General features: G+C 34.2%; 1 protein-coding gene across 1 annotated transcript in view; it reads right to left on the bottom strand.

Annotated features, from left to right (window-relative positions):
* The window catches only part of KIF5C (kinesin family member 5C), an 88,330-nt gene that overhangs the window by 50,182 nt on the left and 23,697 nt on the right, over positions 1 to 14,451 (bottom strand). Inside the window, exons 3-5 of the mRNA XM_034424842.3 lie at positions 11,764 to 11,837; positions 6,270 to 6,374; positions 1,156 to 1,204 (exon numbers count right to left, since the gene is read on the bottom strand). Coding sequence (XP_034280733.1) covers positions 1,156 to 1,204; positions 6,270 to 6,374; positions 11,764 to 11,837 — 228 coding nt within the window. The remainder of the gene's footprint in view (positions 1 to 1,155; positions 1,205 to 6,269; positions 6,375 to 11,763; positions 11,838 to 14,451) is intronic.

Below are 14,451 nucleotides of genomic sequence, written 5' to 3'. Positions count from 1 at the left end.
CTTGGAAGGTCTTTAATTGTAATGGAAATCAGCTTCAAAATCATTTGAAATTATATTGTATTGTGAAAAGGGATTAATGGATTATTAAATAAGAGGTGATGGGAAAGGGAAAAGATGAAAATTGACTTTGTTTACTGTTTAACATGAAGAGATTAAGACACTGAGCAATAATTGAAATTAACTGTTAAGAGGGGGAAATATTATTGATTATGATTATGTTATTATGAAGGGGTGTAGATAGTATATATATATATTTGAAAAAGCAATGGAAAATTGGGTTTATTTTAAAAAACAATTGGAATTGAGAAATAGAAATGAATGACTTTAATGCTACATACTTAAGTGAATATATATGAATATATATAGTAATATATATGATTGTAGTATTTGGATAAGCTGATAAAGAAATGGAAACGAGGGAAGGAAATGGGAAGAAAATGGGTTATATATGTAAATTATATGAATACTAATATCTGTAATTGAAATAATGGAATCTAGGGAAAATGTTTGAAACTATATTATGTTGTGAAAAGGGAGCAATGGGAAAATATTTGAATAAGATGATTTAGACTTAGGGTTAGGTTTTAGAAAAATGATTGACTCTAAATTAAAGGCAATTTGGAAAAAAGTAATGAGAGGTGGGGGAAAAGAAAAATTAACCAAGATTAGAGATTAGGGCGAATGGTAATATTGATTATATATCAGAAGAAATAGAAGGAAAATAAAATAAAAAATTAGAGAGAAAGAATATTATGGCAAAAAGTGAAATATATAAATTGTGTTGGAGAAAATTAAAAGCTGTACAAATTTTGACTTGGCGAATACTCTGTTCAGAAAAAATGTATTGTTTGTTTGTGTGTGTGTGTGTGTGTTTGTTTTGAAAAAAATCGAAAACAATTTCTAAAAAAAAAGCATCCAAGCAATCTCATTTTCTGGATTCTGACAGACCATTTTAAGAAGGGTCTCCAGACTTTATTCATTAAAATAATCCTTAAAATGTTCAGTATGGGAGAAATGACAATTTTTGTGAGAATATACAAGGATTATGGTTTAATACAGGGTTAAGTACTGATTTTAGAAAACAAAACAAAATAAACTATCACAGACAACTTAATGGATGCATTAAAAATAATAATACAATCCTGCTTTACTTACCATCTAATAAATCCCTTATTTTGTCCAGGTAAATCTCAAAATAGGAAACCTAATTAAGAAAGCATACAAATATTACACATACATTTGAAAAAGAAAGAGAATCAATCCTTCTCTTACCTTTAGAGTTCCATTTTATTTTATTTATTTAAAACTTTTATATAGCCACCAATCTTTTAACCAGCTCTGGGTGACTCCCAAACAAAGTTCCACTGATTATATCGGCTCTTGGGGTGGGGGAATAGTTCCATTTTTTTAGCTTTTCATGAATTTGGAACTCCCACTCAATCCTTATATCCTGGTCACAGTAAACATATTCACCATTCATTTTGGCTTGATGATTATACTGGTAAAAGTAGGTAAATAGGCAAGCAAAAGCAGATTTTATACTAACTATAATTATATCAAGCTAAGTCCAAAGGACACCAAATTTTCCAGAGCTACTGGAAAGAGTTCTGTGATTAATCAGCATGGATAGTGGCTTTACAGCCTTAATCTTTTAATGTCCATAACAGCAGAAGAAAAGACATGGAAAGCAGGACATAAGATGGTGTCTCTTTTATTCTGGCCCATTAAAGAAACATTTTGGTCTATGGAGATGGCATATCCTAATGCCAAGAAGCTTCTTGGATGAGAAGTGAAATGTCTTCAAAGAAAAACCAGAAAGTCCAGTTGCCTCTTGAAAAAGCACCTTTGGGATAGACATGACCTGGATGACTGAGAATCTCCATAGACACTAATGCCCAGAAGCAATCAGTAGAAATATTTCCTCAATGTTTTCTCTTAGTTTGAGTGAAACCGCTGAGTAAATAGCAGTTTCACTTATGTTTGCAAATAACTTTAAGAGTCTACTGTATTTGATACTGTATATTTGACACACAACACTATCAATACTCCTTCACTGGTTCCATTGTGAAAGATAGGAGCTGATCTATTCACAAACAGCAGATTTGTATCATGATACGTTTTTGCATATGTTCCAACTAAGATTGGATATACTCATTACATTTTGATCTGAATTTGATTAAGAGTAAAATTGAAATGGGAAGGTTTTTTTTTAAAGCATTATCCTAGTTGGTTACATAAAGAATTTAATAAATTATTTGTAGCATTGCCAAAGTTTTGTTCTCCTTTTAAAATAATAGCTTCAACCGGGTGTGTAGGTACTGTAGGTAGTGGAAAAGAATTATGAGATAAAATTAAAGCTTCAGAAAGAGTAGCTGGTGAAATTATTACTTTTAAAGGAGATTGCAGATCTTAATGGGATTGACTTGGTAAGAGTTCAAACCATACATTTTATTTATTTATCTATCTATCCAATTTTTATAACTGCCCATCTCACCAAAAGCAACTCTGGGTGGCACCCAACAATATGCAAGCTAAATGCATCATTAAATACATATTCCTCTTATAAAATTCACTACATAGAAGAGGGGATAAAAGGCATAATAAGACCTCATACTTTCCCCTGTCAATGAGCAAGCAAGGATATGTATAGTCTATGGAGATTATTTGGAGCTATATTGCATATCCAGTGGGTGGCAATTATAGCAAAGGCTGACCGCACAAGTACTTTTTTTAATGCGCTTGGGAAAAGATCACATCCCATATATTCCTTTACATTATTCATGTGTCAAAATGTACATGATGTTCTACCAGAAGAAAAACATTAATTGTCCTAAGACTGGATCGATATCTATCGGGACATTACCGTATTAAATAGTTCCTTCTGCTGTAGGATTCAGGGCTACAGCATAAAAGACACAGGAATGCAATGGGTGTTTTTAAACATGTACAATGTGTTCCCCATAGTTCAACAGCAAATACCCCAATGTAACTGGAGTTAGGAACAATCAAGATGGAAGACCTAAGCCACAGCGCCTGTTAACTTGCAACTGTAAGTACATCTGGGATCAAGAGAGGATTATCAAATGAAAGAATTCTAAGAAGATGGCAATTAAAGGCTAGGTAGTTGTGAGGACAGCAGTAAAAGGGGGTCTAGGACAAATCGCCCCAGCCAACTTGCTGTGGCCAACTCACTACGGCCAACTCGCCATGGGACAATTCACCACGGCCAACTTGCCACAGGACAAAAGTTACATAATATTGAAGAAATGGTGAAATAGAATCATTAAAGGATACAAAAGGAATAACAAAATGAAATGTAAATGATAAATATTAAAATATTTTAAAAATTATTTTAAATAATTAAATAAAATTGTTGAATTGTATTGCGGCGAGTTGTTCTGCAGCAAACTGTCCGCAGCAAATTGTCCAATGGCAAGTTGGCCATGGCGAGCTGGCCACAGTGAATTGACCATACCAAATTGGCAGTAGTGAATTGGCCATGGCAAGTTGTCCCATTCTGGTAAGAGGAGGATCAACCATGAGAAAGGGCATAGTGTCCCACAACAACATTTAGAATACTACAAAATGAGATAAGTATAATTCTATATTTCAATATAGAAAGATCTGCAAGAGTGAAAGAGCAAAAAAAGGGGGGCAAACGCACCCCAAAATTGGAAATAAAGCATTATTTTTATATTTCAAAGAAGGCTGGATAAAAAAGTATTTATCCATAATAAATACTTTGGAAGAAATATTTAAGAGGTCTTCCAAAATGCAACATGCAAGCTCAATAAAACAACCCAACATACTAAAAATTAATCCCCCAGCAAATAAAAAGTCAATCTTCCAAAAACAATCCTTCCAAACAAAGACTGTGCGACTGCATTGAGAATTCCTGCCAAAGATCACAACTGTCATTTAAAATCTTCTTTCCAACTTAGAAAATATAATTTGCAACCAGTACAAAGCAAACTGTGGAAGATTTTGCAGAGTGAAGGAGGAATTATATAAGAATCTCGCTCATTACTCCATAGTTTCTTGAAAATAAATTTATTGCGTTTAGTGAGGCTTACTCATAAGTAAACATGCACATAATTGTACTTTGAGTGTCTGGCTCAGTTGCATTTATTTAAAAAACAAAATGGAATGAGTCAAATGCTCATAAATTTTATCAGATCAAGAAAAAAACTGTTGGCATAAGACTGGAAAGCAATCTCACTGCATTCTTTAAAAACATTTTCTGTATGAGCATGAATAATTATTGATTCCTAATCTAACTTGGAATTTCTCCAAAGTGCTTGCATTTTTAAGTTTGCTTATAAGTCTAGTATCATCACTTTTACTTCACTTCTGGGTTTCTGCCAATGGTGTATTGCCATCAGGACTTCATAACTAGCAAACTAATGTAATCATTTTGTCTAAAACGTCCATCCCTTTCCTCCAGCATGAAACTATGGGAATAGCATACGTTTTTCTACATATGTAATACTCTAATTTTTTGACAACTATATGGACAAAATACTAATTTAGTGTTCAAGTGTTGATATCAATATGGCAACCCCATAGCTTTTCTACGAGAGCAATCACACCACAGATTCTGATTTAATTAAGGTTTCTTTTTCAGGTAATTAAGAAAGAGCTGGTGTGTTTTTTAAAAGTATGATCTCTCTCTTATGAGTATTTTAAGAAATACATATCAGTATGCACGTATAAGAATGACAATAAATCATACTTTAAGAAAACTGAATTTAGAGTTTTCTCAAAATTTTAAGTCCATCATTTTTAAAAGTTATTGTTTAAAAAATTGAGAAAAAAAATCTGTCACTTATGTTTGAGAAAAAGAAGAATGTAAGATGATGCTTGGGCAATAGAAATCAAACCACACACACACAAAAAAAAAAAAAATAGAAGGAATTTTTAATTTTTGACATAACAGAATATTGTCTCTCTGTGTGTATTTCACATACAACTTACTTGAAATCAGATTTTTTGCCTTTCCCATTTTTTAATTATATAAGGATATCTATGTGTCTGAATAAGTTCTTATTCATTTATTTAAAGAGCAATGTTTCAACAGTGACTTTTTATCCAGAAAAGCATATATTGCATAAACATTTGTTTCACAGCCAAAACATCTTTGTTTTCAAATGACACTTCTCTTGTATATTCAGATTGCCAGGTTATTGACTAACGTTAATTTATATATGCTGTCCCAGCAATATGAAACTAAGTCAATTTTATTATATGACCTCACTTAGGATAAATTTAAGATCTGATTAGAAAGCCTAATCAGAGAGCCTAATTAGAAATACATTTCTATTCTTTTTGTATTTAAGAGAATAAAACATAGTCTAGTATTTTGTTTAACATCCAGAGTTTAAAAAAGGTTATTGTATATAAAACATTATTAGTGTTGACTAATAATGACTAGCTTACAAAAAGTTTTGTTTCTTTAGATCCAAAATCTAGTGGCACGAATCCATCAAGGACTATTTATATAACTAAATCTCTGTTATATTAATGAAAATCATAAATAGGATCAGCTGTGAGGTGGCTTTTTTATAGGCTTGTTAAGAATAAATTATACCGCACTGGAGAGCCAATGGTATAAAAGATATTTAATACTTGCAAATCTTTTACACCATTGGCTCTCCAGTGCAGCATAATTTATTCTTAACAGTCAGAATCATGCAAACAACAATTAGCAATAGCAATAACACTTAGACTTATAAGGATGGAAAGCTGACTCAACCTTGAGCCTGTGAGGATCAAACTCCTGGCCATGAGCAGTGAGTTAGCCTGCAATACTGCATTCTAACCACTGTGCCACTACAGCTTATACAAAAGGCTGCTTCAATTTAAAACCAATGGCCTGTTAGATTACTTATCTAAACACAATTTAAATTGAGTTGCTAGAGGTATTATGTCCACAGATTGCACTGATTGAGGTTTGTTTGTTTTTTATCTCACTACTTGGTTTAAATTTTTTAGTGTTACATTTGAGGAAATTAATCACTCAATATCCATTTTTGGTACCAACATGCAGATTCAAAAAGTCATTGTCCAAAAAATGGATGGATGGGAAGGCAGAAACTTTTCTTAGCAACTAGAAATCATGGTTGGTGTGTGGTGTGTGGTGAGAAATCATAAATCCAAATTTATTCTCCGAGGAACAAAAATGTATACCTATGGAGGATAGGAAATGTCAAGGAAAGAGGATACCACATTCAAAGTGCCCCCCCCCAAGTTTGATCATTATTTGATGTTACCTTTATATGGAATTCTAGATTTTCATCCATGGAATAAATGTGATCAAAGATGTCATGTGCAATTCTTGGAATTATTCCCATCAACTGCGGGTCATGCAGTTTCCCCTAAAAGTGCAAAAAGAAAATGAAGTTAATCATATCATGTTCTGGAAATTAGAGAGTAGATAGTCCTCGACTTACAACAGTTCATTCAGTGTCTATTTGGAGTTACAACGTCACTGAAAAAAAGTGACTTAGGAGCATTTTTCATATTTATGACCATTACGGCATCCCCATGGTCATATGATCAAAATTCAGCCTGGCAACTGACTCATATTTATGATGGTTGCAGTGTCCCAAGATCATGTGATCACCTTTTGTGACAATGCAATGAGGAAACCAGATTCATTTTACAACCCTGTTACTAGCTTAACAGCTGCAGTGATTCACTTAACAACTCTGGCAAGAAAGGTCATAAAATAGGGCAAAACTCACTTAACAAATTTCTCACTTAGCAACAGAAAGTTTGGGCTCAGTTGTGGCCATTAAGCTGAGGACTATCTGTATTCATTTGCTACTTAGCCAAGGAAAACCATAAATAAGATGGCTAATTTATATTGATGTTAATATACTAGTATTAAACAGTGCCACAGAATTTCTACGAAGGAGCCCGATATCAATCTACAATTCACTTCCAGCTCTAGCAAAGCCAAAACCAAATTGTTATTTTTAACATAGAGTAATAATGTCAACCATGCTATTAAAAACAAATAAAAGGGAGACTTCCATGTTAAATACTAAAACTGAATTACCAACTAGTAAGAAATTAATGAGAAATGGAAGAAGGGAAAATGGAAGTGTAATAAATCTACTGATTGTTTTGGTCAGGCATAATGCCAGTAAGCGTCTGCCTCACTAGCAATAAAGCCTGCACAATCAGCTTCCTTTGCTTTACTTTAGATCTTTAAAGAAAAAAAGATAAAAATATTTTTCCTGACTGCATGCCTTTTTTCACTTTTCCTCAGAAGTAGAAATTAGCCAGGGCTATGATAATGAAACTGTGCTTGGCATCAATAACACAGCATAACAAAAGCATGTAATATGAAAATAAAAAAATGGAAAATGTGGTTTCTTTTCTTACACCTCATGATTTTAAGATCATGGTCATTCTGGCTGAAATACTGGGCTCTTAATCTGAATATGTCATCCAGGGATACACGTAGATAAACAGAATTATTTCAAGAACAAAGGACATCATACACATCCTCCCTGCAAAATAAAAAATGCTGCAAAGATCTGAACCTAATATTTTTCATTACATATATGGAATTTAAAACTGGAAAGATGTAAAAATCCATTGATTATTATTCTGCAGATCTGGGGAAAGATATTCACACATGTTCTGGCAGCACAGAGACCCAAATACTTTGCATAAGTGTGCTTAGTAATAAAGAATATAAGAGAAATTGAATGGAGACAAATTGCGGGATATAATCATTTCAGGGTATAAAGTGCATAAGACTCAGAGGATTAATGTCAGATTTCAAAAGAAGCAGATTGATGCAAACCAATTTTCAGAAATTCCTCTCTCAATTGCTCACATTATAGTCCGATGTGAGGAATTCAATATACATTTATTCGGTTTCAAAATTAAGAATATGAAACATAAAATTGATTGAACTATTTTCTGACATGGAGGTCAGAGGAGCTGGGGTGAAAATCATGGTAAGAAATGAAATATCTGGCTAACCTGCAATTTCATGAAATTCTAAGGTGGCACTAGTTTTCCACTGTAAAAAAATAAGCTTTTTTATTATAACCTGTGAACAATAGAACCTATTGCTTTTCATGTGCACAGAGATTTCCAAAAATTTTGCCTAAGATTCAAAATTACATTCAAACTGAATTACCTTTTGTTAAACCTAATTATTCAGCTTGCATATGTTAAAATAAAAATGGAAGTATAGCAGGGTAATTTTATATCATATGTTTAAGTGCCTCCTTTCTTATTTTATAGTTCCAGAATAATGAACCTGACAACTCTATTAAAATATTATCTAAGATAGTGCAAAAACATTAAAAAATGTTAGTCACATTTTGAGAGTTTAAGATATATATTTAATCTTCTTTAAGAGCTTAACCATTGATTTGTTAATATGGGATAACCCTTTTTTTATTCAGAAGTTATTGCAAATAATTGATATCCACCCTGACAACATAATGTATAATTGGTTATTTAAAAAGTTGTAGATTTAGAATTATTCAGAACACAATTTAACACCGACTGTAATCTAGGAGTTTTAGATGCTAGTATACCTGCATTAAATTGTAAATCAAAATATGTTTTAATTGGAAATTCTTTCTGCAGTTTTAGAGAATCCAGATTCCTTTTGCCATGGCTTAAACAATGTAAAAACCTCTCTGACAGTGACTTGATCTAAAACATCAATATTCTTAATAGCTATTCAGGTTTACAGCATTTATAACACTGTCTCACTTTTTATAAAGTACAAACCTGTAGATCACTAGTAAGACTTACTGTAAATTAAAGGCCAGTTCAAGGAGGACAAAGCATTAAATCAGCTTGGGCTAATTGTAGGGGTGACAACTTATGAATATGTTCTTTTGCTTTCTTTGTATTTTCTTGTACGCTTGTATCGCTTTTATAATTTTGATATGGTCATGTGACTAAATCAGTAAAGTTTCCATTCTACTAACCTATAACATGCATATATTTCAATTTGTAACCCTCCATTTATATATTTATTAGAAAACATTTTTAAAATGATTATTCTATAAAAGAAGGTTAACCTGGAATATGAATTCCAAAGTATTTAAAATTATTCAAGCACCAAAGAAGCTATCAAATAGGTCTCTGTGGGACTCTATGTTATAACTAGGTATATTTGGAATACTGAAAAACATGCAGAGCTGGTAAAGATGAGAGACTCCTCGGTTTAGATAATCAAAGGGCAGAAGTTACACCATCCAGAACAGGTTAACCTCTAAGCTGAACATGACTGAGCAAGCCAGTCAAGCAGTACTGATAATTATAAATGTATTTGGGGAGGTAAAATTAAGAATGGAATTAGGTGAACTCCAATTTTCTTATTCTCTAGATTAACTGTAGAATGGCTGCTGCCATCAAAAATGCATTTTTGCAATAAAAAAAAATTTTTGCAATAAAAATAAAATTTTGCAATAAAAAAAAATGCATCGAGTTATTATTTTGAACTACTTTTGAGACTTTTTTTGATCCAATTCATTGCTTTACATGGAGAAGCCTGCCAATACCTGAGCAGTATAATATTCCTAGCTCCTTACACCATTTCACAAAAAAATCTAGCACACCAATCCCTTTCATAGTTCTCATCTGCAGCTCTTTTTTGCTCTGAGGTCAAGGAATTTTAACCTAAACAATTAAGAAAATAAAATATGGAATATGGAATAGCTGTCTCACGCTTGGCATTGTCCTCTAAATTATCTGAACTCTCTCTGCAAGTAACACGTGGGAAGCAAACATTTTTAAATAAAAGGATATTCCAGTAATAGACAGCATTCCTCTAACAAGATATAGGACTGTGATGACACTAGATATAACACTTCAATAAATATTTTGTTAGGAAGAAATGATCTAACTACTATTTATTAAGTGTGTTAAGACTAAATGACTCATTGTTGACTATATCCATTTGAGAATTTCTAAAAAGGGCCCAATTTAGAATAGGAGTGCATAATTTAAAACGAAAGTCATTTTATAATACTTCAACCTTCAGAGGCAGGAAAATGCAGATTGTCAGATTTACTTTTATGTTATTATAGTATTTTTGGAGGACGTGTCAAACAAAATCCCCATATGCTATTTATTGCTTGAAAGTCTTGAAGGATTAACATTTGAAATATGAAGTCTTTCATAATAAAGGTTTTAACTTGAGGAATTAATAATTCCCCATCCTTATAGAAACTTCCCCCCTGAAAAGGATGCTTTACATTACATAAAAAGGATTGAATTAAAAGGGGGATTTAAAAGCATCTACCATACGATAGATTTAAATCCTTGTAATGAGTCACATATAAAAAGAGACTGATGAGGTCTTTCTCCTTTTTTCCTTATTGCAATCTGAGGATGTAACTGCTGACGTGAATTTGGCAGATTTATTTGTCATTTCCCTATAGAGAATTTTGTCTGATGCTACTTCCAAATCTGTTCTCTGAATGGTAACAAGGAAAGGTGTTAAGTAAGAAATGTAGATATTCTATTGAGGAAATCAATTGCTTTATTAAAAAGAACCCCAAAGGATTAATTTCCCTTTTATGGCAGGCAGAAGGTCTATTTATTCATGCGACTTTATTTCACCCATTTTCACATAATTAGAGGGAATGCTTCTTTCTTAACGATGTAAAATATAAACAAATCACCAAAACATAGTTTTAAAACAGGTAGGTAAAGTTGTAGCCCCAGGACTACAGGAAACTCACTCACATCCTAAAATGGTGCAATTTGGTGGCAAAATGGCCCTTTTGGGGCAGCACAGAAGCAGAGGTAACATTTCCTGGAAATCCAGAAAAAAAACACAACCACCCCACTATAATCCAATTATTTTGATACTGAAAGACTGCTGCCTAATTTCAGTCGTTTTGGTGGGGATAAAGGTGAGCATAGAATTTTTTTGTCTCTTGGGGCCTCCTACCTTTACTTTCTCCCTTTACACCTCCTAAAACTGTGTAAAAAACACTGCAAATTCTACCCATCCTTCTGACGATATTACTGTTGTGGTCCGCTAGCAGCCTGCAGAACTGGCAGCAGAGTCGGACAGTGAAGAGGCTGGGGAGGAACATGAGCCAGTCCTGGAATCTGGGGAAGGCTCGGACGAGGGCTCTGCATCAGCGGCAGAGATGGCGCCAGGGCCATCTGGGAGTTATGTGCAGACTCTGGAGCCCCCAGAGTCAGACATCAGAGAGGCAGAGGAACAGGGGGAGCCTGTTCCTAGTGCACACATGTGCAGAGCTGCCAGAAGGCAAGAACAGTTAAAACAAAAGGGACGACTCGGGAGTAAGGCTTGGAGATGATTGGCCCCTCCCATAAGACATAAAGGAAGAGCAAAGGCCTTTGCAGGAAGCAACATTATGGATGGTGTCGGTTTGTACTTTGAAGCTCCATTTTTGACTCTGTGTTTCCGTGTGGCCTTGCCAAGATAATTGCCAATTAGGTCTTTCGCAGTGTGTCAAAGAAGATAAAGGAAGCCTAGGTCAGAACAATTACCATGGCCTCCTGTAGTTATCCAGGTGGTTAGGAGACAGGTTTGCTGCCTGGCAACTTTGGAAAATCCTTACTTCTACCCACATCTCAATTTGGAAGAGATTTGATATCTAGGACATTCCATTTTATGTAGTTCATAGAAAACCAAATCAGTGCATCTATTGCATCTCTTTAAAGTAACTGCATCTTTTCCCGGAAAAAGCACAAGGGCAATGAAAAGCAGCTTTAAATTTTAAATCGACTTTAAATTTTTACCTCCATAGTATGTGTTTTTCCTGAAGACGTTTGACCATATGCAAAAATAGTTCCATTGTAGCCTTCAAGAACATCTGTATTAAAAACACACAATAAAATATCTTATTACAAAGTACTACAAATCATCAAAAGAAAAAAAAAGGCATTATATGTATTAGTCGTTATTTAATAAGAGAAGAGGAAAGGATTAAGAAAACAGTTACAGACATCTAATGGAAAGTTATCCTGTTGCCAAGGAAGGTAAACACAAATAAATATTTCTCAATGTCCAGATCTAATATAGTCAGTAACATCCGTTATGCTTTTCTAAATAACAATCCTTTCAAAATTGTCCAGATTTCACCTTTATTTACAGAACTTTTCTCCATTTTCTCCAGGATTTCTGTACATATTTTAATTTCTTTGTTTATTGGAAACAAGTCCAAGAGATGAATCCCAGGTTTAAACACAGCAAGTTGAGAATTGTAATGTGCATATCTAAAAACACAGAGGAAGCAACATCTATTCTAAATAAAAAAGGTTAAGCAATGGCCCCAGTTAGAACTTGGGTGAGAAACTGTTAGGGCTGCAAGTTAACATTGGAAAACTGAAAAAAGTTCCCTATGGAAAAAAGCAATGACACACTACTTCATGGTTGTCTTCATAGTTCTATCCCTAAAAATCTGATCTGAAAAAACAAGGACAATATTAAGGAAAGATTGTTAGAATAAGGCTGTTGGTCAAGGAAGAGACTTTACTAGACCTCAGTTCCCAGGGAGAATGGAAGCAAACCTGGATCACATAGCAGGTATTTCAGCACCTATTTTTTTATCCATCCATGAAAGATATTTGTAAAATGTCTATTTTTTCCTATTAGAATATCTTAATTATATCCTGGAAGATGAAAACAGATTTAAATGAAATGGAATTTGGACCAAATATATGGCTTTAGTTTATTAAGTCTATCTTTGAGGACAATAGCTGATGGGGGAAAAAATAACAGGAAAACAAGGGTGATAATTTACATTGTAACATCCTATGACTTTTAGTAAAGACAAGCAACAAGTTTATACACCCAGTCACATCTACACCTTATACTGCAGGGGTGTCAAACTCGAGGCCTGGGGGGGGCGGATCCGGCCCATGAAGTGCTTAGATATGGCCCGTGGGGCTGCCCTAGAAACAGCAAAGGACCAGCCCATGGTGCCTCTGCCAGAGAAAATGGAGCTTGGGAGGGCTGCATGTGACCCACTGGCAGAGGGTTGCAGGAGGCCATTGCAGCCAAAAATGGAGCTTGTGAGGGCTGCAGGCGGCACTTCCAAGCTCCATTTTCACTGGCAGAGGGTTGCAAGAAGCCATCACAGCCGAAAGTGGAGCTCAGGAGCCCATTTTCTCTGGCAGAGTGCTCGGGCCACCACAGGTGCTCCCGACACAAGTGACGTCGAGCTGGCCATGCCCACCCCGGTCACGTCCACCCCGGCCCCCCAATAACTCTGATGCGGCCCTCAATGAAATGGAGTTTGATACCCCTATTATACTATGTACTATTCTTCCTGTACTATCAAAAAACAACAACCCTCCACCTCCCAATTTAAGATTGTTTTGTCAACTTAATGTCAATAACATTGTAGATAGAGGATAAAAGTTACATGATTCGAATAAAATGTCATAATCTGAATGTCCTGTAACATTTTGTTGTTAAGTTATCACCTACAATTAAGAATAACACAAATGTCACTATTTTGGCTACACACTATTTGGTGTAAGTCAATTTAGTTATTAAAAACATGCAGGTTTATGGGAAGGGATTTTATCAGCCAAGTAACTGGAGAGGAAAGCAATTTCACACTGTTCTCTGCAATGCACAGGGAACAAGAACTGACATAACTTTCCAAACAAATCAAAATAACACTGAAGGACAACTACATTCTAGACATTTGTGCTTTAAATAAGCCTGCCCTTTTTAAATACTGATCTACAATTCATATGCCTATGCTGAGTTTTACATTTAACCTTCTGCTGAAAAGGTTTGATCATAAATAATAAAATAACATCCCAAATTATTCTAATCTATTTTTGAAGGAGCAATAGATCTAATATTAAGATAAAATTTCTGAGAAATGCAATCCAGTATCATGTTCATTAGATCCAAACACCTTAGGGGATTTTAAAATCAAAATATAAATAAACAAAAATGTGTTGTAGGCATATTAAACAGTTTTGCTAACCTGCTAGATACTTTGATTTCACAAGCTGTTGATGTATTTACTGAAATGAAATATGTTCACTATTCCAATTTCCTCATAAATTGACTTAACAGGTGTGTTTTAGTAAACCAGGGATAGTTTGGGGATAAATATAGCACTAAATAATAATTACTTAAAGCTCTTAAAGGCAGGATTTTTTTTTTCCTATTCATGGAGCTGTCCAAAGAAATGGTGCTGACTCTCCCAAGTTAAATGCATTGAAGAGACACGTTTTTAGGATTATTTCAACATTTTCACCAGGGTTTCTTCACTCATTCATAGTTAGTACACACACGCATATCCTTATACTGTGTAAATGTAATTGCTCTAAGCACTCTCATGATGACACAAGGAGAAAGAAAATGTGCAAGAGGGAACAGGATGAAATAGAATCTATAGTGTTAGCTCGGCTGAGTAGTGCAAACTCTGGACCTATAGCAAGAATATTTTCTACTCATCCTAG

Source organism: Pantherophis guttatus, chromosome 1 (genome assembly GCF_059756535.1).
Source record: "Pantherophis guttatus breed Tessera chromosome 1, ASM5975653v1, whole genome shotgun sequence".
In the NCBI taxonomy this organism is placed as follows: Eukaryota; Metazoa; Chordata; class Lepidosauria; order Squamata; family Colubridae; genus Pantherophis; species Pantherophis guttatus.
Note: the sequence above shows the minus strand (reverse complement) of the source record. Positions and strands in the feature narration are given on the sequence as shown.